Raw genomic sequence first — 25,287 nt, 5'->3', positions numbered from 1 at the left:
GCTTGCAACAGAGTTGGGTTTCTGGTTCTGCTTTCTTGGAATCTTAGAGAAAGAATACTCTCTTCTTTGTATATTATTTCTATGCCTTTAGAATCAAGAAAAAACTGCAACCCATCACAGTGGGGCCATGAGACAAAACTGTATGTATGGAAATCAATAACTCTCCCTTTTATTTAAATAACAAGTTAAAAAACATAATGGAAGAAAAGATTCCATTTATGATAACAATAAAAAATAAGATTTGGGGATAAATTTAACTAGCAATATGTGAGATCTAGATGACAAAACTATGAACACTGAGATATTTTAAGGAGAAAAGTGGTTCAGTCTTGGAATAACTGGGTGAAGGTGCCAACAAAGCATACTGACAGATGTTATATGGAGCCAGCCTGTTGTGGCAGTCTCTGCAGTTAAAATAGCCAAGCCTTCTGAAATTGTTTCTATTGATAATCCAGAGAACAAAAGAAGTAAGGAACAGAAAAGAACAACAAAAACAACCCCAAAACAATGAACACAATGACAATGAGTACATCAGTTCAGTTCAGTTTAGTTCAGTCGCTCAGTTGTGTCTGACTCTTTGGGACCCCATGGACTGCAGCACGACAGGCCTCCCTGTCCTTCATGAACTCCCTCAAAGTCATGTCCATTGAGTTGATGATGCCATCCAACCATCTCATCCTCTGCTGTCCCCTTCTCCTCCCACCTTCAATCTTTCCCAGCATCAGGGTCTTTTCCAAGATCAGTTCTTCACATCAGGTGGCCAAAGTATTGGAGTTTCAGCTTCAGCATCAGTCCTTCCAATGAACATTCAGAACTGATTTGTTTAGGATGGACTGGTTTGATCTCCTTGCTGTCCAAGGGGCTCTCAAGAGTCTTCTCCAACACCACAGTTCAAAAGCATCAGTTATTCAGCTTTCTTTATAGTCCAACTCTCACATCCAAACATGACTCCTGGAAAAATCATAGCTTTGACTATATAGACCTTTCTTGGCAAAGTAATGTCCCTGCTTTTTAATAAGCTGTCTAGGTTGGTCATAATGTTTCCTTTGAGGAGCAAGCATCTTTTAATTTCCTGGCTGCAGTCACCATCTGCAGTGATTTAGGAGCCCCCAAAAATAAAGTCTGCCACTGTTTCCCCTGTTTCCCCATCTATTTGCCATCAAGTGATCAGACTGAATGCCATGATCTTAGTTTTCTGAATGTTGAGTTTTAAGCCAACTTTTTCACTCTCCTTTTTTATTTTCATCAAGAGGCTCTTTAGTTCCTCTTCACTTTCTGCCATAAAGGTGGTGTCATCTGCATATCTGAGGTTATTGATATTTCTCCCTGCAATCTTGATTGCAGCTTGTGCTTCTTCCAGCCCAGCGTTTCTCATGATGTACTCTGCATAGAACTTAAATAAGCAGGGTGACAATATATAGCCTTGACATACTCCTTTTCCTATTTGGAACCAGTCTGTTGTTCCATGTCCAGTTCTAACTGTTGCTTCTTGACCTGCATACAGATTTCTCAGGAGGCAGGTCAGGTGGTCTGGTATTCCCATCTCTTGAAGAATTTTCCACAGTTTGTTGTGATCCACACAGTCAAAGACTTTGGTGTAGTTAATAAAGCAGAAGTAGATGTTTTTCTGGAACTCTCTTGCTTTATCAATGATCCAACAGATGTTGACAATTTGATCTCTGGTTCTTCTACCTTTTCTAAATCCAGCTTGAACATCTTGAAGTTCACAGTTCATGTACTATTGAAGCCTGGCTTGGATAATTTTGAGCATTACTTTGCTAGCTTGTGAGATGAGTACAATTGTCCAGTAGTTTGAGCATTCTTTGGCATTGCCTTTCTTTGGGATTGGAATGAAAACTGACCTTTTCCATCCTGTGGCCACTGCTGAGTTTTCAAAATTTGCTGGCATATTGAGTGCGGCACTTTCACAGCATCATCTTTTAGGATTTGAAATAGCTCAACTGCAATTCCAATACCTCCACTAGCTTTGTTTGTAGTGATGCTTCCTAAGGCCCACCAGACTTCACATTCTAGGATGTCTGGCTCTAGGTGAGTGATCACACCATAGTAATTATCTGGGTTGTGAAGATCTTTTTTGTGTATTTCTTCTGTGTATTCTTGCCACCTCTTCTTAATATCTTCTGCTTTTGTTAGGTCCATACCATTTCTGTCATTTATTGTGCCCATCTTCCATGAAATGTTCCCTTGGTACTTCTAGTTTTCTTGAAGAGATCTCTAGCCTTTTCTGTTCTATTGTTTTCCTCTATTTCTTTGCATTATTCACTTAAGAAAGCTTTCTTATCTGTCTTTGCTATTCTTTGGAACTCTGCATTCAAATGGGTATATCTTTCCTCTTCTCCTTTGCCTTTTGCTTCTCTTCTTTTCATTACTGTTTGTAAGGCCTCCTCAGACAACCATTTTGTCTTTTTGCATTTCTTTTTCTTGGGGATGGTCTTGATTGCTGCCTCCTGTATAATTCATGAACCTTTGTCCATAGTTCTTCAGGCACTCTGTCTGTCAGATCTAACCCTTGAATCTATTTGTCACTTCCACTGTATAATCATAAGGGATTTGATTTAGGTCGTACCTGAATGGTCTAGTGTTTTTTCCCTACTTTCTTCAATTTCAGTCTGAATTTGGCAATAAGGAGTTCATGATCTGAGCCACAGTCAGCTCCAGTCTTGTTTTTGCTGACTGTATAGAGCTTCTCCATCTTTGGCTGCAAAGAATATAATCAATCTGATTTTGGTATTGACCATCTGGTGATGTCCATGTATAGAGTCTTCTGTTGTTTTATTGGAAGAGGGTGTTTGCTATGACTGGTGTGTTCTTTTGGCAAAACTCTGTTAGCCTTTGCCCTGCTTCATTCTGTATTCCAAGGCCAAATTTGTCCATTACTCCAAGTGTTTCTTGACTTCCTACTTTTGCATTCCAGTCCCCTATAATGAAAAGGACATCTCTTTCATTTGTTAGTTCTAGAAGGTCTTGTAGGTCTCCATAGAACCATTCAACTTCAGCTTCTTCAGCATTACTGGTTGGGGCATAGATTTGGGTTACTGTGATATTGAATGGTTTGCCTTGGAAACGAACAGGGATCATTCTGTCTTTCTTGAGATTGCATCCAAGTACTGCATTTCAGACTCTTTTGTTGACCATGGTGGCTACTCCATTTCTTCTAAGGGATTCTTGCCCACAGTAGTAGACATAGTGGTCATCTGAGTTAAATTCACCCATTCCAGTCCATTTTAGTTTGCCGATTCCTAAAATGTTGACGTTCACTCTTGCCATCTCTTGTTCGACCACTTCCAATTTGCCTTGACTCATGGACCTAACATTGTAGGTTCCTATGCGATATTGCTCTTTACAGCATCAGACTTTACTTCCATCACCAGTCACATCTATAACTGGGTGTTGTTTTTGCTTTAGCTCCATCTCTTCACTCTTTCCGGAGTTCATTTTCCCTTGATATCCAGTAGCATATTGGGCACCTATCGACCTGGGGAGTTCATCTTTCAGTGTCCTATATTTTTGCCTTTTCATACTGTTCATGGGGTTCTCAAGGCAAGAATACTGAAGTGGTTTGCCATTCTCTTCTCCAGTGGACCACGTTTTGTCAGGACTCTCCATCATGACTTGTCCATCTTGGGTGGCCCTACATACCTATCAATAATTACTTTAAATGTTTAAATGGTCTAAATGGTCCAATTAAAAGACATAGAATGGCTGAAAGGATACAAAAACAAGGCTCATGTGTATGCTGTCTACAAAAGAATCACTTCTGATCTAAAGGCACACCCAGACTGAAAGTGAGTGGATGGGGAAATGTATTCCATGCAAATGGAAATCAAAAGAAAACTGGGGTAGCAATACTTATGTCTAAGTAGATTTTAAAACAAAGACTGTAACCAGAGACAAACCATTACCTAATGATAAAAGGATCAATCCAAGAAGATGTAACACCTGTAAATATATACACACCCAACATAGGAGCACCAAAATACGTAAAACAAATATTAACAGATAAAGGGCGAATTTGACAGTCTTATTTTGTTGAGTAAATTACTCTTAACAATCACACTCACATGCTGACAATCATGACAGTGAAAGCCTCTCAGTCACCTTTCTGAGACCTCGTGGACTATATAGTCCATGGGATTCTCCAGGCCAGGCTACTGAGGTGGGTAGCCTTTCCCTTCCCTAGGGATCTTCCCAACCCAGGGATCGAGCCCTGGTCTCCACATTGCAAGCAGATTCTTTACCAGCTGAGCTGCAAGGGAAGCCCAAGAATACTGGAGTGGGTAGCCTATCCCTTCTGCAGCAGATCTTCCTGACCCAGGAATCAAACTGGGGCCTCCTGCATTGCAGGTGGATTCTTTAGCAAATCATGCCTAAATGACACAGTGTTTAATTTCTGTTTTCAGCCTGTATAAAATCATATCATATGTTGTCTTTTGGGAGCATACTTTTTTCCTAAGTTATATTGCTATGATTCCTCTATGTTGTTGTACAGTTGTTCACTTATTTGTAATGTTATTGATGTTCCATTGTATGGATATGCATATGTGCTTAGTCACTCAGTTGTGTCTGGCTCTTTGTGACCCCATGGACAGTAGCCCACCAGGATCCTCTGTCCCTGGGATTCTCCAGGCAAGAATACTGGTGTGGGTTGCCATTCCCTTCTCCAGGGGATGTTCCCAACTCAGGGATTAAACTTGGGTCTTCTGCATTGCAGGTGAATTCTTTACCATCTGAGCCACCAGGGAAGCCCTTATATGCATATGCCACAATTTATATTTCTACTGTCTCATTATTGAGCATTTGTTTTTCTGATTAAGAACAATGCTGCCAAGAACATTGTTGTATGTGTCTCTGCGTACATATGTGCTAAAGGTCTCTTGAGGATATGACTAGAATTCAAATTTCTGGGTCATCAGAATTTGTGAATATTCAACTTTACAAGATAATAGTCTTCACCCTCCCAAGTGTACCAATTTATATTTCCATCAGCATATATAACAATTTCAATCAGTACATAACTTCTTGAATACTTGGTATTATCAGACTTTATTTTTTATGAATTAAATATTCATAATTTGAATTTTCTCATTCCTAGTGAGGTTGAATAAGTCTTCATGTGTTTATTGGCTATATGTATCTCTTTTTCTGTGAAATCCTTGTTCATATATTTTGCAAAATTCCTATTAGATTGTTTATCCTTTTATTAATTGATTGATTAATAAAATTTCTTTATATAATAGTATTAACTAATACTACTGCAGCCATGAAATTAAAAGACGCTTACTCCTTGGAAGAAAAGTTATGACCAACCTAGATAGCATATTCAAAAGCAGAGACATTACTTTGCCAACAAAGGTCCGTCTAGTCAAGGCTATGGTTTTTCCAGTGGTCATGTATGGATATGAGAGTTGGACTGTGAAGAAAGCTGAGCGCTGAAGAATTGATGCTTTTGAACTGTGGTGTTAGAGAAGACTCTTGAGAGTCCCTTGGACTGCAAGGAGATCCAACCAGTCCATTCTGAAGATCAGCCCTGGGTGTTCTTTGGAAGGAATGATGCTAAAGCTGAAACTCCAGTACTTTGGCCACCTCATGTGAAGAGTTGACTCATTGGCAAAGACTCTGATGCTGGGAGGGATTGGGGGCAAGAGGAGAAGGGGACGACAGAGGATGAGATTGCTGGATGGCATCACTGACTCGATGGACGTGAGTCTGAGTGAACTCCGGGAATTGGTAATGGACAGGGAGGCCTGGCGTGCTGCGATTCATGGGACTGCAAAGAGTCGGACACGACTGAGCGACTGAACTGAACTGAACAGAACCTTTTGTTGGTTATACATGTTGCAAATATGTTCTTTCAATGTGTATCATGTATTTTTACTTTAGTTATAGTATATTTTAAGGAACAGAAGTTTTCAGTGTCAAAGATTTTCAATCCATCCTTTTATGATGAGCATAGAATTAGGAAATAAGAAAGGTGTTATAGTTTGTATTAATTGCTGTTATTTCCTATGCTCAGGATCTTTTGCTGGTCCCATGAAGAATTTAGTATGATCTTTACTATGAAAAATTCTGATTGTCAGAATAGTTCATTCCACATTTCTCAAGATTTTGATGATTCAGAGGAAAAGAGATTGGGTAAATCTGTTGGTAATTGATATACCAAGTTCACTTAAAGAAAGCTTGACGTCTTCTTGGGATCATAGGGAAGGTGAGAAAGAAAATGAAAGGATGAGAGTGTCTCTTTTACATTGTTTTGAAAGTTCAAGGAAGTGATTAACCATAGAATCCTATAGCAAATTCCATAGACAATGGGAAAAAACAACTCATCAAGATTGTACTTCCCTGATTCTCTTACATGACTTCTCTGAGCTACTCCCTCCGGGCAGAACCCCACAGCTTTCATTTTTCGTGAGGTAAATATACAACTAAATTGGAAAGCTACTAATGGTTGAAATGGTAGAAAAAGAGGAAATTTTATTGTCTTTCTTTAAGCATTACCTGTAGATAATGTTATTTCATTGGTAATATCTAAAGATTCAGACTGGTGGAATTCTAACTTGTTTTTCCCACAAGTGGGGTGGAAGTTTTAATTAATCAAAATGGGCTAGATGTGAAAAATAAAATGGTATTTTTTCAGACTTGAGGAAGTGAATAGGAGTAAAATTTATGGGGTCTAAGACCCAAAAGTTATCCTTTGATATAGGCTGGAAAGAACTACTAAAATTAAGACACAGGACAGCAAAAGTCTCCACTTAAAGGTTTGTAAATCTGAAATGATACTTTATTTTTTTAAATCTATGTAAAGTTTTTAATCTAAAAAAAAAAAAAAGATTTCTGAACCAATACAACATTGTAAAGCAACAGTTCTCTAATTAAAAACAAATTTAAAAAATGGCGTTCTGGAGAGATACTTTAAAACCATCAGTTGGAATGAGACTGATGTGCTTTTAGACACTTAATGATGTGTCTAACTGCCTGAGCTTGTGCGGGATTGCCCTGACTGGGGTAGGAGATGGAAACAAAGTACTAGATAAGAGATTGGGGCAAGGGGAGGCCCCAGCACATAATCCCCAAGACTCTATCCTCACAAGAAGAAAGCACATAGGCGTGCTAAGGAATACCAGCAGAGACAGCTAGAACAGTCTGCCAGAAAGACTGAGAGAACTCGTGAGAGTTATGTAGGGAGGTGGTATTGGGGGGGAAGGTAGAGAAAAGGGGAACTCCCAGGGATCGGGAAATCCCATCTAGGTGCTTCATTTTTTGTGGTCTAGTGAGTGGGTCTGTGGGCACGTGAAACCCATGTGGTAGATACAACTGCACAAAGAATCAGGGAATCTGTCAACATTGATATGGATTATACATGACAGACAAACAACAACGTGAAGAAAAGAAAATATTCCAGAACAGGGTTTATCAAATCAAGAAAATTTCATTTATGGTTAATTGGTTAATGAATGCTCATGTCATTAAAATGACAAGATAACTTGGCTATAAGCTTCGAACTGCAAGTTGAAAATTTGATCACATGCATTTGTTTTCAGAAGTGACAGTATGGCGATCCATTCAGCGTCACAGAAATCCAAGTCTGTACCCCAACTACTAATGCTGAAGAAGGTGAAGATCTTCTAAAAGATGTACCAAACCTTCTAGAACTAACACCAAAAAAAGATATCCTTTTCATCCTAGGGGACTGGAATGCAAAAGTAGGAGTCAAGAGATACTGGAGTAATAGGCAAATTTGACCTTGGAGTACAAAATGAAGCCAGTCAAAGGCTAACACAGTTTTGCCAAGAGAACACGCTGGTTGTAGCAAACACCCTCTTCCAACAACACAAGGGATGACACTACACATGGACATCACCAGATGCTCAACACTGAAATCAGATTGATTATATTCTTTGCAGCCGAAGATAGAGAAGCTCTATACAGTCAGCAAAAACAAGACTGGAAGCTGACTGTGACTCAGATCATGAACTCCTTATTTCAAAATTCAGGCTTAAATTGAAGAAAGTAGGGAAAAAACACTAGACCATTCAAGTATGACCTAAATCAAATCCTTTATAATTATACAGTGGAAGTGACAAATAGATTCAAGGATTAGATCTGATAGACAGAATGCCTGAAGAACTATGGATGGAGGTTTATAACATTGTACAGAAGGTGGTGACCAAAACCATCCCCCCTGCCAAAAGAAATGCAACAGTGCAAAATAGTTGTCTGAAGAGGCTTTCAAATAGCTGAGAAAAGAAGAGAAGTGAAAGGCAAAGGAGAAAAGGGGACATATAGCCATCTGAATGTAGAGTTACAAAGAATAGTAAGGAGACATAAGAAAGCCTTCTTAAGTGAACATGCAAAGAAATAGAGGAAAACAATAGTATGGGAAAGACTAGAGATCTCTTCAAGAAAAGTAGAGATACCATGGGAATATTTCATGCAAAGATGGGCTCAATAAAGGACAGAAATGGTATGGACCTACCAGAAGCAGAAGATACTAAGAAGAAGTGGCATGAATACAAAGAAGAATTGTACAAAAAGATCTTAATAACTCAGATAACCACAATGGTGTGATCACTCACTTGGAGCCAGACATCCTGGAGTGTGAAGTCAAGTGGGCCTTAGGAAGCATCACTACAAACAAAGCTAGTGGAGGTATTGGAATTGCAGTTGAGCTATTTCAAATCCTAAAAGATGATGCTGTGAAAGTACTGCACTCAATATGCCAGCAATTTTGGACAAGTCAGCAGTAGCCACAGGACTGAAAAAGAAGCTTTCATTCCAATCCCAAAGAAAGGCAATGCCAAAGGATTGTAGTTCAAACTACTGCACAATTGGGCTTAATTCACTTGCTAGTAAGGTAATGTTCAAAATCCTTCAAGCTAGACTTCAACAGTACATAAACAGAGAACTTCAAGATGTACAAGCTGGATTTAGAAAAGGCAGAGGAACCAGAGTTCAAATTGCCAATGTTCGCTGGATCATCAAAAAAGCAAGAGAGTTTCAGAAAAACATCTACTTCTGTTCACTGACTACATGAAAGCCTTTGACTGTGTGGATCACAACAAACTGTGAAAAATTCTTCAAGAGATGGAAATACAGACCACCTTACCTGCCTCCTGAGAAACTTGTATGCAGGTTAAGAAGCAACAGTTAGAATTGGACATGGAAGAATGGACTGGTTCAAACCGAGAAAGGAGTAGATCAGTGGTGTATAATGTCACACTTTTAAATTCTATGCAGAGTACATCATGCAAATTTCTGGGCTGCAGAAATCACAGGCTGAAATCAAGATTTCCAGCTGAAGTATCAACAACCTCAGATATGCAGACAACACTGTTTCACAGAAAGATGACACTGCTTCACAGAAAGCAAAGAGCAACTAAAGAGCCTCTTGATGAAGGTGAAAGGGGAGAGTGAAAAAGCTGACTTAAAACTCAACATCAAAAAACTAAGATCACAGCATGCAGTCCCATCACTTCATGGCAAGATGGGGGAACGATGGAAACAGTGACAGACTTTATTTTCTTGGACTCCAAAATCACTGCAGATTGTGACTGCAGCCATGACATTAGTAGATGCTTGCTCCTTAAAAGAAAAGCTATGACAAACCTAGACAGAGTGTTAAAAAGCAGAGCCATCACTTTGCTGACAAAGGTCTGTGTAGTGAAAGCTATGGTTTTTCTAGTAGTTGTACGAATGTGAGAGTGGAATCATAAATAATGCTGAGAACTGAGGAATTCATGCTTTCAAACTATGGTGCTAGGAATGACTCTTGAGTCTCTAGACAGTAAGAAGTTCAAATCAGTCAATCCTAAAGGAAATCAACCCTGGATATTCATTGGAAGTACTGATGCTGAAGTTGAAACACCAATAATTTGGCCACCTAATGTGAAGAGTTGATTCATTGGAAAAAACCCTGATGCTGGGAGAATGAAGGCAAATGGAGAAGGGGACAACGGAGGATGAGATGATTGTATGGCATCACCGACTCAGTGCACATGAATCTGAGCAAACTCTGGGAGATAGTGAAGGACGGGAGGCCTGGTGTGCTGCAGTCCATGGGGTCACAAAGAGTCGGACATGACTGAGTGACTGAACAACAAGTGAGCACAGTTTTAATAAGTAAAAGGGAACACTGGCTTGCACAAATTGCCTTACATTCAATTTTGATCTTCTAAATTTATAATTCACAAAATAGATGTAATTCACAAACTGGTGGCAGGGGACCTAGAGTCATATTTTCTTTCCATTTTTGTAAAACACTCTGATATATTATTGTCAAATGTAACAATTTAAGTATATAATTTATGCTAAATCAGATTTTGCTTTCTATACAGATGATCCTTGAAAAATGAACAATGTTGGGGTGAATGGTGCTGATTCTGCCCCCATCAGTCTAAAATCTGAGTGTAACTTTATAGTTGGCTCTCCATTCAGGCGGTTCTACATTCGTAGATTCAACCAGACACAGATCATGTGGTACCGCAGTACCTTTTTAATGGGGCAGGGGCGGGGGGAAGGTTTACTCTCCCCCGAGTAAAAGAAAATTATCCTGCCTAAGGACCTTCACACTGAGTCATTAGCTCGGCAGATTTTGGATTTGTCAGTCTCCGTACCTGGTTGAATCAGTTCTCTTTATCTCTTTCCATCTCTATCTGCCTATGTCTATATATCTTGTCTTGGTTCTGCTTCTCTGGAAAGTTCCATAAATACATTGATCTTATGTAATGTAGGTGAAAATCTAGAAACCTGGGGAACTGATATATTATACACATATTTTTCACATTCTTTTTTGTTTTGACCACAACTCAAGGCATGTGGTATCTTAGTTCCCCCACCAGCCATGGAGCTCTTGTGGAGTCTAAACCACTAGAGCACCCAGGGCAGTCTGAGAGCTGATATTTTAAATCATTGCACATGTAATATAGTCATTGTAAAAAGTTCTGAACAGGAAGCATATGTGGAATAAAAAGTAAAACTCACTCTCTTACTTACATCTACTCAAAATTCTATTTCTTTATCTAAAGGTTATCATCATGAATATTTTTTTCCCCAGGCATGTTTCCCTACATTTACAACCATTCAGAGCACATAAATATACACACATTCGTTTTGTCCACCTAAACAGAATTATATTATGCAGAAGGTTTTGTGAATGCCTTAGAGCTCTTTTCATATGAGTATGCAGACATTTATTTTACTCTTTCATTTTTTTTGTTTTTAATTGAAGGATAATTGCTTTACAGTATTGTGTTCGTTTCTGCCAAACATCAACACGAATCAGCCATAGGCATATATATGTCCCTTCCCCCTTGAACCTCCCTGCCACCTCCTTCCACACCCTACCTCTTTAGGTTGTTACAGAGTTTACTCTTTTAAAAGGCTTCTTAATATACTATAATATAGAATGAGTATACCATATTTATAAAATTGTTCCCTATGATTAACATATAGATTATTTCTGATTTTTTACTTAACAATGCTATAAGGAAGAACCTTTGAGCCATGTGAAAATACTTTCATGCATTAATGGCAGTATTTCTGTGGATAAACTCAGAGTGGGTATTGCTAGTTGAAAGGGCCTGTTTTTCTTTTTTGGCTGTGTTTGTTGCAGTGCACAAGCTTTTCATTGCTGTGCACAGATTTTCTCTAGTCTTGGTGAGCAGGGGCTATGCTCTAGTTGCAGTGCATGGGCTTCTCGTTGAGTTTGGGTCTCTTCTCATGGAGCACAGGCTCTAGGGCTTCAGCAGTTGTAGCATGCAGGCTCTAGAATATGGGCTCAATACTTGTGGTGCCCTGGCTTAATTGCCCCATGGCATGTGAGATCTTAGAGACTGAATCTGTGTCCCCTGCATTGGCAGGCAGACTCCCAACTACTGAACCACCAGGGAAGTCCCAGAGCATATATATTTAACACAGTAATGATTTCTATTAAATTGTCTTCTAGTAAATTACCAAAATTGAAGGTAGTCCTAGGGATCCCAAATTTACAATTAGTCTCAGAACTGGGACTATTCTATCTTTCATGGGAGGAAATTTATCCTTCCTACTGTATCATGCCTTGAGCACCATCTCAAGGTCAGGGGCACGGCCAGATCAACACTGAGGAAACTTCCCGGGGCTAAAGGGCTGCCTCTTGGGAGGGGAAAAAAGAAAGAAGAGATGATAACCATTAGATCAACGGGAAAAATCTGTGTAGGGTCTGCATTTAAAAAAATAAACAAAATTTTATTGTTCATATTTTTTAATATTAATACTCTCAGGTACAGTTTTTAATTTGATTCTTTTTTAAAAATACATTTGTTTGTGTAATATGCATATACATATTAAAATAACTTGTTAACCTGCTTGTTTTTCTTTACTTCAATTAATGGAGATTATACATCTAATTTGATTCTGAAAACTACCTTATGAGGGATGGGAGCCAAGTGTTGTTGGCCCCACAGGCTCAGAAAATAATTTGGTCAGGATCGCACAGGCTGTGAGTTGCTGAACTGGAGCTCAAGTCTACATGCGTGTGTGTGCCAAGTCGCTTCAGTCGTGTCCAACTCTGTGTGACCCTATGGACTGTAGCCTGCCAGGCTCCTCTGTCCATGGGATTCTCCAGGGAAGAATATTGACCTCCTCCAGGGGATCTTCCCTACCCATGGATCAAACTTGTGTCTCTTAGGTCTCCTGCATTGGCAGGTGGAATCTTTACCACTAGTGCCACCTGGGAAACCTACATTCTTGACTGCAAATCCAGTGTTCGACCCAGAAAATCATTGCTGCCTTTTTTTTTTGGCAGGCAAGTCTTGCATTCTGCCTCCCCTCAGTCCAACTTCAGACACAGTGACTGGAAATGGATCAACAGATGAAAAAGGAGAAGGGCTGAACTGAAGGGAACTGAAAGTATTTTCTGCTGAGGGGAAAGCAGAAGAAAAAGGGCATAGAACTCTGGGTGCGGCCTCAAAGCCATTGAGTTCTGGGGAAAGTGGGATGCCTCCACCCCTCCATGGCGGTGTGAAGAGTCAAATGCCGTCTGGCCTTTCTGGAGGGTGGGATCAAAGTGTGTGTTGGGGGGCAGCAAAAATGGGTCTACATGCTGTCTGGGTGAGAGAAGGTGAGAAGAAAGAACTATTATGGGAAAGTAGAAAAAGAGTAAGGGAAGGAATTTAAAAGTACAGATCAGAAACTAGGCAAAAGGATATTATTATGGAAACATTTTAATTTGGATGTGCTTAAGGTTGAAACTTTGGTATCAACCTTCAGAAAATCCCCAGGCCTGCCTGATTTTTCTAGTGCCTTTACTTGTCTCCTTCAACATTTCACCTATTTGTCTAGCGATCCACTTTTCAATCTACACCCTTCCCAAACCCTCTCTCTTTCGCCTTCACAATGTCTGCTGGGATTGGACAGGCTTACATAATGGCTGTTTGGTCCCCATATACTTTTCTCTATATTGCCAGTAGGGTGCAGAAGATTGAAAACTTTCTTGGGCATCTGTCCTTTAAATAAAGCAGCTGGGCTGGGGCAGAGCTCAGGACAAGATTAATAAGTTGGTTTTGTGAGTCACAGTGTATGCTGAGCATCCGCCCACTTGAGGCGAACTTCGCAAGTTTAGCTTGTGGGAACTATCAGACCAGGTCCAGGGACTGGGGCTTCCTCAACAACCCTGCTAGCGTTCAGCTGATGAGAACATCCTCAAGCTGAGGAAACTGTGGCTGAAGCCCGACAGAGTTCTGCTCCCTGTCACCCTTCTGCTGATGGGTGGCTGCTGAGCTTGTGCAAGGCAGAGTATCTGGTGGGAGAGGAGCTGGCTTGACCCCTCTGTCAGCGTCTCACATCTGTTCTGTGGGCATGCTGGGGCAAGTGCTTGCCCTCACACTCCTCCTGCTCATCAAGGGACATCAGGGCCAAGGTAAGGAGGCCCAGCCTGGTAGGGGTGGGCTGGCATGGACCAGGAGCTGTGGCCTTCAGGGAAATCAGGATGTGAGCCTCTGGATTGTGCTGCTTACATGGTCACCTGGACCTGTGACTCGGAGCAGCTCCCTGCAGCTCTGGGCAGGCTGGGTCAGACAGCACAGGCTGGCAGTGGGTTGGGAGGTCCTTGAGAAGTGTGCATCTGGCCATGCCATCAGCAATCCAGGCCACCTTGGCAAGGTGAGTCCTTCCCACCGGCTTCAGTTTTCCTTTCTGTCTAGGGGGGAGAAAGTGTCCTCCCTGCTGTCTGTAAGAATGAAATATCCTCTCGTTTGGTGCAGTTGCCAAAAGAGACAAGAAGCGGCCATGAACTTGGGTTTCTCAAAGGAAGTCGGGTGGTTCTGGAGCTCAGAGACCGACAGATTATTCGCTGAGGCAGGAAAGTTGAGCCCTGGCAAGCAATAGGCGGTGTGGAGTGGGGGGAGGGGGATAGGAGGCGTGAGACAAAGGCCCGAACAGAGGCTTTACTTGCAAGGGCTGGTCCCTCCATCAACTCTGTCAGCAGCCCAGAGGCCAAGGGAGCCTGAGAATTATTAGGGAAATGTTGGCTGGGGGCTTCCCTAGTGGCTCAGTTGGTAAAGAATCTGTCCACAATGAGGGAGACTGGGGTTTGATTTCTGGGTTGGGAAGATCCTCAAGAGAAGAGAATGGCTACCTGCTCCAGTATTCTTGCCTGCAGAGTTTTATGCACAGAGGAGCCTGGCAGGTAGAAGTCCATGGGATCACCAAGAGTTGAACACGACTGAGTGACCTACACTTTCACTTTGGCTGGGGGCAGGGGGCGGAGAAGGGAAGAGAAGGAGACATACTAGGAAGTTCCATAGCAAACTGAAAACTCTCAGCTGGGCCCTGAGCCAACAAATGAGGGGGCAGGGAATCTCAGTGAGGGGTGCTCCCCCTTTCTCTCCAACCTTGTCTAGGATGCTCTGAAACTTGGAGCCTGCATTTTAAATCAGTAACTCTTTGCGGGGCATGGTGAATGGAGGTGGAATGAGAGGAAGGCACACTTGGTTGCAAAGGGAGGAAATTGAGGTACAGGGAAATGTTTGTTTAGGGCCTGCTACAGGCTGTCCCTGGGTACCCAGTTCAATCACTGAGCCCCTGGCACTCAGATATCCTTCAAGAAGATACATTCTAGGCTCTGGCATTTGTATGAGTACAGGTGGAGTAGGGCAGGGTGTGATGAGGAACAGGGAGCAGAGAGAGAAGTCTGGAGCCTGGGGCTCATGTGTGTGGGCTAGGGGCATCCAAAGATACAGGATCCCAGGTAAGAAAGCTAGATTAGAAACTTGAAAGCCAAGGTAGGGCCCACAGGGTTTGATGCCTGGCTTTGGGGGTGCAGGAACAGAAGGTCGGGGCTGACTCTGAGATCATGAGCCTATGTGTTGCTCCCTCCATCCTTGTGGCACTGTCTCTGGGCATGGCCATGCTAAATCCATTGCAGGGGGAAGCCAGGTAGAGATTCTTTGAGCACTGGAAGGGATGGACTTCGGCCTTACGGAACTTTTCTCTCATCTTGCTATACACTGTGTCTGTGGGGCTGGCCTTGTGTAAGTTGACTGAAACTGCTATAATTATTTGTTTCAATTTTTAAACTTCTTAGTTTAAAATAATTTTGACATTTCAGGGAAGTTGCAAGAATAGTACAAAGAATTCTTGTATTTCCTTCATCTAGATTCACCAGTTGTTAACATTTTATCACATTTGCTTTATTTCTCTTTCTCTCCAAATATATGCATGTGTGAATAGCTGTATAATAATAATTATTTTTGTGGAATATTCAAGGGTAAATTGCAGACATCACCCCTTTTTACTCTTAACTATTTTAGCACACATCTTCGAAAAACAAGAATGTCCCCATATCATGATATCAGCACAGTTATAAAATGTAGTACATTTAACATCAATGCAATCAAATATATAATACATATTTAAATATTACCAAATGTTCCCCCAGTGCTGTGTGCGTGCTTGCTAAGTCACTTAAGTCGTGTCCTACTCTGTGTGACATAGACCATTGGGCTCTTCTGTCCATGAGATTCTCCAGGCAAGAATACTGGGGTGGGTTGCCATGCCCTCCTTCAGGGGATCTTCCCAACCTAGGGATCGAACCCACGTTTCCTAGTCTCCTGTGTTGGCAGGCGGGTTCTTTACTATTAGAACCACCTGGGAAGCCCCAGGTGTGCTATATAACATCTCTTTTCCCATCCAGAATCCAACCAGGATCATGTATTGCCTTCAGTTATTATATCTGTTTTTTAAGTTATTTATTTATTTGGCTGTATTGGGTCTTACTTGTGGTGCAAAGATCTTCTTCGCTTCATGTGGATCTTTCATTGCAGTGCATGAACTAAACTTTCTACTAGCAATTGCGTCTCTCGGGCTTCAGCACCTGAGACATGCAGGCTTAGTTGCTCCAAGGTACGTGGTAAATTAGTTCCTCAACCAAGGATCACATCTGCATCACCTGCATTGCAAGGCAGATTCTTAACCACTGGACCAGGGAAGTTCCAGTTGCTGTGTCTTTTTGGTCATCTTTAATCTACAGTCATTCCCTAAACTTTCTGCATATTTTATAACATCAACATTTTTGGAGTACAAGTCAGTTGTTTTCTAGAGAGTTCTACAATCTGAGTTTGTCTGATGTTTGGTCATAAGATTCAGGTCATGCCTTTTTGGCAGGAATACCACAAAAGTGACAGCATGTCTTCTTCAGTGCATCCAATCTGGAGACACAATGAGAGTGGAACCTTTTTTTCTAAAACTTGGTTTACTGAAGAATTCAGTATGCCTCACATATGTGTAAGAAGTTCCTACTATGCTTTGCAAAAGTCTTCCAAAGCTCTCTCACTTCTCAGAGAGTAAAAGCCATACATTTCACAATGGTGCGTGGGATCCAGCCTCCCTGACCATTGCCTCTTCTTCTCTGCCCCTCTCACTGCATTTCAGTCTTGCTGACCTGATGACCCCCACACTTGTTTCACTGGGGCTTTGCACTGTTTTCTATGTGGAATGCTGCTTCCTCCTCATTTTCTGTGAGGTTTGAGTCCTTATTCTGCTCAGGCACTACCTCCGCAATGATATCTTTTCCACTAAAAACAGCCCCTCCATCTTGCAACTCCTTGTCTCCCTGTTGGCTTATTTTTCTCTGTATGCTCGTCTCCATTTTACATACTATATGTTTATTTTTGTTGTATTTTCTGTCTCCCAGTTTCCACTTCACCTTATTAGAGTGTAAGATCCATGAAGGCAGGGCTTTTGTTTTGTTCACTCCTGTATCTCCAGCATCTTGAGCCGTATCTGGCACAAGTATATCCTCAATAAATATTTATTGAATGAGTGAATACTTTATTTATTTATTTTTGAATGAGTGAATACTTTAAATAATCCATAGAATAAAGTGAGTTTATTGGCCTACCAGAGTTTCATTGGGAAAACTGTTTTAAATTTTATTTTTTAATTTATTTTTAAAATTTAATTTATTTTTTTAACTTTACAATATTGTATTGGTTTGGTAAATTTTATTTATTTATTTTTAATTATTTATTTATTTTTTCTTAATTAAGACCAAATAGTTTATTTAGTATTCAAACTTTCATTATTCTCTCATAGTTTAAAAAATGTGTTATTTTATGATATTTTTTCTTTCTTTCTTTTTTTTTTTTATTTTAAAGCATGTATCATCTCTGTGGCCTTGAGGAAGTTAACCAACCTCTTGTTTCTCAATTTTTCATTCAAAACATGAAATTAACACTGGTGCCTGCTTCTGAGGAGATGTGTGAGGATTAGATGAGAGATAGTATATAAAGTGCTTAGAGAAATGTTGAGTTATTACAAGAACTCCAAACTGCAAGTTTATGTTATTCAGCTCTTTGGAAGCAGGGCATGTATTTCACTTAGTTTTGTAGTCAGAGTGAAGAAGAGAGAGATTATTTGGTAATCCTTTGTTGAACTCTCATTAATGGAATAGAAAGTGAGTTAGAGCATGCCAAGATAAGATGATAAAGTTTTAAGTGTGACCCTTTTCTCAGGGTTTCTCATTGTCATAACCAAGATCTTAGGGAGACTTCAACATTTTTTCTTTTACTATTGGTATATGAAAATATTTTTGACATAAAGATCTTTGAATGAGATGAATAGATTGATATTGCACAGTCTTAAAAGAACTTTTATGTTTTCTTAAAATAAGACAATATCAAAGTTTTCAGAATGCATTAACTCTTTCTGTCATGAGTGGTTTTTCTGGAGTATATAATACAATTTGATAGCATCTTGGAGCAGAACTTTTTTCAAATTTGAAGTCAATTCTATCAAAGTCAGCTGCTACTGTCTTCTACATGGCTTCTCAGGTTGCACCATCTTTGGTGTCATTTCAATAATCTTCAGAGCATCTTCTTCATGAGTAGATTTAATCTCAATAGATAGCCAGTGGGGATTTTCTGTTGACTCAGGGAATGGGGTAGGAGGTGGGAGGGAGGTTCCAAAGGAAGAGGACATATGTATACCTGTGGCTGATTCACATTAATGTATGGGAGAAACCAACACAATGTTGTAAATCAATTATTCTTCAATGAAAAAAAAAAGAATTTTTTAAAAACTGAAAAAAAAACCCAAGTATTTATTAAAGCTTATTTTGAGTTTTCACTGAAAAAACACACAGATAAGCAGTGCACAGGCATTTGTTATTCAAAAAATGACTAACACATTTATTTCTCATAGAGTCCTGTGTATGTAATTTCATATGCAGGTATGCTCTGTAAATTTGTGTTTTTATTCTCTTAAAGTTTCTGACAATTTATCAAATATGCCTTCTAGATGGCTACCATGTTAAATATTTTTGGAAAATGTTTTAGCAGTTTGTGTCACTTGCTTCTCTTTTTGCTTTTATTTTTTCAATTGGAGGATAGTTTCTTTACAATGTGTTAGTTTCTGCTGTACAACAGCTTGAATCAGTTATAAGTACACATACATAGACGTCAACATTTTTAACTTAAGGCAACATGTATTCAAGACATTGAAGCACGTGATTATACTGTATTGTAAAATAGTCTGTTTTCACAACAGCATCTCCCTCTCTATTCCCATTCCTTCCCTGGATATGCTTTGAGTAGCTCTGCACCAGGTGCTGGGCTAGAAACTGAGGATTCAGATGTGAATAAGCACACAACTCGTTCGTTCATAGAGCCTACACCATTTACACCAATTAACATACAGTTACAGTTGTGGTTAGCGCACAACAAAGTGCCTAACACAGCAAGTGCTCAAACCACGTTAGTTGAGAAAATAAATGAATTATTTTCAGACATCTTAGAGGAAGATTGGGATGATTTTTTGGGTCAGTTGTGTTGGGGAGCAAGGAACTTCAAATCACTGCTCATAAGAGTGGACTTGAGCCCTAAAGTTCACTTTGAATCCTAAATTCAGATTTTGGCTACGCATTCAGAGGAAACTCCAAAGGACACACCAGAGACTGTCAATGCCCAGGAGCTGCAGGGTTTGGGGTGAGATGTGCTGGACAAAAAAATAAATAAATAAGGTCAGGGACAGCATCTTACAGACAGCTCTGAAGGCTGCAGACTGTTCCTGAAGTTTGTGTTGAAACTTTCACTTCTCAGGTGGGAGTCACTGATTGCAAATGCTTTGGCTGGGATCCAGGTAAGTTCTAAGAAGACTGGATTCGTTTTTGTCCATCTTTTCCTCTTTATACTTCCCCTTAAACAAAGCATGAACAGTGAAGTTCCTGTGTATAGGAGAGAGATGAGGACTCAGGAAACTCAGGGCTGCAGCACTACCAGAGGGAACCAGTTCTGTAGAAATATCTCCAGAGGTAGCTGGACCATTGTCTTCATGAGATGTGTGCAGAGATGTGCACAAAACTATAAACATACATGGTAATGAGTTATTGTTAAGTGAATACACCCATGTATCTACCACATGCTCTCTCCCTTTGTTATCTCCTCTGTCTTCCACAAATATAACTACTCTTTTGACTTCTAACGTCATAGTTAGTTTTGCCTGTATATAAATGGAATCATAATTATGTACTCTTGCATTTGGCTTCTTTTGCTCAACAGCTGATGAGATTTATCTCTGTTTTCACTTGTAGCTGGTTGTTTTTATGGCTGTATTCTACAGTATGACTGTACAATAGTTTATGCATGTATTCTACTATTGATGAACCTTTGGGTTGTTCCCAAAGTTTTTCCCTATTATAATCACACTGCTATCAGCCATTTTTCTTTCTTCTTTCTTTGGCTGTGCTGTGTGGAACTCAGGATCTTAGTTCTTGACCAGGGATCAAACTTGCACCTTCTGCAGTGGAAGTACAAAATCTAAACCACTGGACAGCCAGGGAAGTCCCCTATGAGGCTTTTGGTGCACACATGCCTATTGGGTGTATCTCTGGGGGTAGAATCCCTGTATGTATATATACATCTAGCAGATGCTGCCAAACTCTTTTGCCAAGTGGCTGAACCAAGTAGTGTGTGAGAGTTCCAAGTAGCTTCAGGGTCACCAGCTTTGTGTTCTCAGACCTGCAAATGGGAAATGAAAGCACAGGGCTGTGACGCCTGAAAGGTGAAAGTCAAAGCCAGGGGAACCACATATCTGTGGCTTCCCTGGTATTCTGCACGAAATTCCTACAAAGAGTCATTTCTGGGAACTGAATTTAATTAATTATTTAATCAACTGAACATTTCATTAAACCCTTCCTATGTTCCAAGAACTATGTAAGATTTTGTAGAGGAAACAAAGATGAAACATTAAGAATCTTTCAGACAGAGGAAAATAGGCCTGTATAATATCAACTCTAAGGGAGGACAGAAAATGCTACGTGTCACTGACAGGCAGATTAATCTCAAGCACAAAGGGTGCAAAGAAGATGGAAATTCCTTCTAGGTAGGGACACTGGGGAAGTGGCCTTGAAGGATAAGCAAGAGTTCAGGATGAGACTTCTCTGGTGGTCCTGTGGTTAAGAGTTTGCCTTGCAATGCAAGAGACACAAGTTCAATTCCTGGTCCCGGAAGATCCCACATGACACAGAGCAACCAAGGTCCTGTGCCACAACTACTGAAGCCCGAGCACCTAGAGCCCATGATCTGCAATAGGAGCAGCCACTGCAATGAGAAGCCTGGATACCACAACTAGAGAGTGGCCCACACTCAACACAGCTAGAGAAAGCCTGAGCATAGGAACAAAGACCCAGCACAGCCCCAAATAAATAAATAGATAATAATAAGAAGAAGAGTTCAGGAGAGAGGAGTAAGGTAGAAGGACAAGATAAGCAGAGGAAGAGCCAAAACAGAAGAAGGGAAAACACAGATTTGAATAAGGAAACATGAGAAGCAAATACACATTTATCTTGGAGAAAGACAGTATTACAAATGGGATGATTCAGTTAACTGATACAAAGAGTGGGACCTAAGCTAGGTAAATTTGACATGGGGTGGTGGGCGTGGGGGTGGGTTGGGGAGGAGAAGTTGCTTTATCTGAGAGGAGCAGTCAGCAGGAAGCTCCCAAGGGTGGGGCTAGGCTGAGAAGAGAGGTGATAAAGTGGGTTGTGGAACTGGAGGATATTTTATGTACTTCATAATTTTGCCTTGACTAGAGCCAGACCTGCCCCAGCACTTTGGGGAACTCACTGAGCTTTTTCCACTCAGTCCACATCAGGAACCCCTTCTGTTGCCTCACCCCCAGCCTGGTGTCATAACCCAGAACTGAGAAAACCTCAACATCCTTTGCTGGCTAGGGGAAGTTAGACTTTTCTGAAAGTTGTATGTTCTCTCTCCTGCCCCCTCTCCCGGGGCTCAGGCCACACCCTTCCTCCCACCTCCCTTTCCTCCCACCTCCCCTTCCTCAGATCAGTACGTCCACATCAGAGGAAGCTGGGCTGATGTGGACACTGCGTGGTTCTGCAGGCAGCAGCTCTGTCCTCCCTTTGCAGAGTTGTTTTACCCCATTCTTTCTTAACCACCGGAAAAGGGGCCTCGAAATTGCTGAGTGCTAACAGCGGGGGGCGGCAGCAACCCCGGGGGCCTCCTCTGGCCACCGGAACCTGCTGCGGCCTCTCCCCTGCCACTTGTTGCGGCCACCTCTACCTCTCACTAAGCATGTGAGAACTTCTGTTGAGTTACCTTTCCACACTGGCATTTATTGTCTCTCTCTTTGGCACGCATGGCCCTCAGGGACAGGGACCAGGTCTTTCTGCATCAGTTACACGCCCACTCACCTTTTTGCTGTATCCCTCCCACGGCAACCTCACCCTATCTGCCTCCCTGTCCAGCCCTGCCTCACCCTGAAATATCTTCCTTTCGCCCACACTGGGCTGTTGAGGGCTGCAGAAGAATATTCAACAAGAAAGAGCAACTACAGACTGAGAGTCTTCAATTTCAGCTGGGTCCACAGGTGTCCTGGGAATCCTTGTTTCTGATCTACAGCTTTCCCCATTCTCCAAAGGGGTGATTCCAAACCTTCACTGTCTCTTCAAGATCCTTTTCCATCATCACAGCCTCTGTTGGCCTACACTCTCCTTCTCCAAGGAAATGGAGATCCCGGTTAGGAATTCTGCCAACCCCATCAACAATCCCTTAATGTCAGCTGACCTCACCTTATCTCCCTTAAGCAACCACACTCGCCTCTCCTCCTGTCCTTGGTCAGTCCTTGTGCTCTGGACAGCATGGCTTCTTCTAGGAGGCCATCCAGGACATGCCCAGTCCATGATACCTCTGATCTTTCTTCAGCTGTTCCTTTTCTGTTGGTTCTCTGCTCTTAGTTCATTATCCTGCCATTTAAAAATCTATGTTGGAATACCACCCAGCTTTCCTCTGCTGTGTTTTTCTTTCCCAAGTGTCTCTTTTACTACTCATACAGAACACTTTCCTTCTGGTACCTCTGGTCACTGAATGTGTATGTGATTTTTTCCCCACACCAACAAATCTTCTGTGACACCAGCTGGGTGTCCTACAATTTGGCTCGGTTCTGACACCATCTGCCTAGAGACAGAGTTAGAGCTCACAGGTTAAGGGCTCTGTTCCCACAAGATTGCCTCCCCCTGATATTTGAGACACTAGTCTCAAGCCCGGGTTGTAGATCGGAGATTCCAGTGACCTCATCTTCTGGTTCAATTAATTTGCTAGAGCAGTTCATAGAACTCAAGGAAACACATTTCCAAGTTTATTAAATAATATGAAAAAAAGGTACAGATGAACAGCCAGATGAAGAGATACATAGGGAAAGGTCTGAAAGGGAGCTTCTGTTTTCTTGGAGTTGGGGTTCACCAAGCTGGAAGCTCCACTAAACTCATGCTATTGGGATTTTGTGAGGGCTTCTTCACTTAGATGTGATCAGTTATTAACTATTAGCTCCTATTAACTCCATTTCCATTCTCTGTCCCTCCTCTGAAGGATGGGGAATGTGGCTGAAAATTTCAAGCTTTTAATCATGGCTTGGCCTTTTGTTTTTTTTTGCCCAACCCCTCCCACCTGAGTCCACCTTGAGTCACCTTTTAAAATTTTTTTAAAATATTATTTAACTTTTTGGCTGCACTGGGTCTTCACTGCTACCTGCAGGCTTTTCTCTAGTTGTGGAGCGTGGAGGCTGCTCTCCAGTTGCAGTGCGAGGCTTCTCATTGCAGTGCCTTCTCTTGTTGCAGAGCATGGCCTCTAGAGTGTTGGGCCTCGGGAGTTGCTGTGCATGGTCTTAGTTGTCCTGCAGCATGTGAGATCTCACCCGAGTAGGGGTTGATCTGTGTCCCCTGCATTGGCAGGTGGATTCTTAACCACTGGACCACCAGGGAAGTCCCCAGAGTCATTTTAATAAAATAAAGGATGGTCCTGGTGCTCTTCTTACTAAGGAATTTACAAAGGTTTTAGGAGCCCTGTGTCAGGGATGGGGATCAAAGACTAAATACTAAAGCAAAAGATGCCTTTATCACTGGGAAATTACAAGTATCAGAAACTCTGTGCCAGGAACAGGGGGTGGAGAGAGACTTTTATGTATATAAAAATGACATATATATGTGTATATAAATATACATAATGTGCATATGTGTATATTTCCATTACCTCACAAAAACCAAACCAACAAAGCAAAATAACACCTGATGTTCTTCCTCTGGTAGTTTCTTTCCTAGCCCCTTTTTATTTGGAGACAGACCCTTTGTAAGTGTACAAACTGATACAATTCACATGAAAGTAAAAGAAAATAGAACAGTGTAATTTAAAAATGACTACAAAGGCAGCATAGCATCAGAAGTGTAGATCACACATTTGATTCCTTAAGTATTTAGTAGTCTAGTCTATAGCTTAATCACTCCTTGTGTACTTTCTATTCAATTTTGTCACAGTGAAGGAGAACTAGGATGAAGGCTCTAGTTCCTTAATTTATTTTATTTTTTGACTTGCATACACTGTCAAATACATTTATTTTAAATTCATTTTATTTTTTCATTTTTGGCTGCGCTGGGTCTTCTTTGCTGCTTGTGGGCTTTCTCTAGCTGTGCAGGGTGGGGGCTATTCTCTAGTTTCGGTATGCGGGCTTCCCATTGTAGTGGCTTCTCTTGTTGCAGAGCACAGGCTTCAGTAGTTGCAGAACACCGGCTCAGTAGCTGCGACTTGCTGTTCTAGGGCGTGTGGGCTTCAGGAGTTGTGGCACAGGGTCTCAGCTGTGGCTCACGGACCCTAGAGCCTGCAAGCTTCAGTAGCTGTGGTGCACCGGCTTGGTTGCTCCTCATCATGCGGGATCTTCCAGGATCTGGGATCAGACCTGTGTCCCCTGCATTGGCAGGTGAACTCTTATCCCAGTGTGCAACCAGGGAAGTCCTGAAGACTCTATGTTTTGATCTGGTGGTGGTTATATAGGAATTTATAATTATTCATTATATTATGTTTATATCTTAGGTACACTTTAATGTTTGTGCGACCTCTCAATTTTAAAAAAAGGTAAAAGTAAAATAAAACCATCACAACCCTCTAAAATTAAACTCATGTTCTATCATTCCACTCTCCAAACCTGTTGGAGAGAGCTTTCGACCCATCCTTAGCAGACCTGTAAGTCAGAGACATGGGTATCCACACATATGCGGCTGCTCTGTCTCTGATGCCCTATTCCATACACCTTTCGCTATCTCCCTGGCCGGTGTGGGTGCCCCAAGCAACAGCTAGGTCACCTCCTCTGGGAAGCCATTCTTAATGCCCCAGGGAAAAGTAATGCACGCTTTCCTTATTCTTGTGTCACACCTTGGCATACCCTCATAGCACAGCTCACATCAAGTTTTTGGCTCTTTTCCTCTAGACGGTATGCATAGTAAAACAG

At 41.3% G+C, this 25,287-nt stretch overlaps 1 protein-coding gene across 2 annotated transcripts in view; it reads left to right on the top strand.

Moving 5' to 3' along the window:
• Positions 1–13,572: 13,572 nt before the first annotated feature.
• The window catches only part of CD244 (CD244 molecule), a 37,108-nt gene continuing 25,393 nt past the window's right edge, over positions 13,573–25,287 (top strand). The window contains exon 1 of one of the 2 annotated variants that reach the window (XM_070366154.1): positions 13,573–13,915. In XM_070366154.1, the coding sequence (XP_070222255.1) occupies positions 13,855–13,915 (61 nt within the window). In that variant the 5' untranslated portion in view covers positions 13,573–13,854. The remainder of the gene's footprint in view (positions 13,916–25,287) is intronic. The other variant, XM_070366152.1, reaches the window with a different exon arrangement.

This window comes from Bos mutus, chromosome 3 (genome assembly GCF_027580195.1).
Source record: "Bos mutus isolate GX-2022 chromosome 3, NWIPB_WYAK_1.1, whole genome shotgun sequence".
NCBI classification, from domain to species: Eukaryota; Metazoa; Chordata; class Mammalia; order Artiodactyla; family Bovidae; genus Bos; species Bos mutus.
This window is presented reverse-complemented; position numbering and strand designations above follow the sequence as displayed.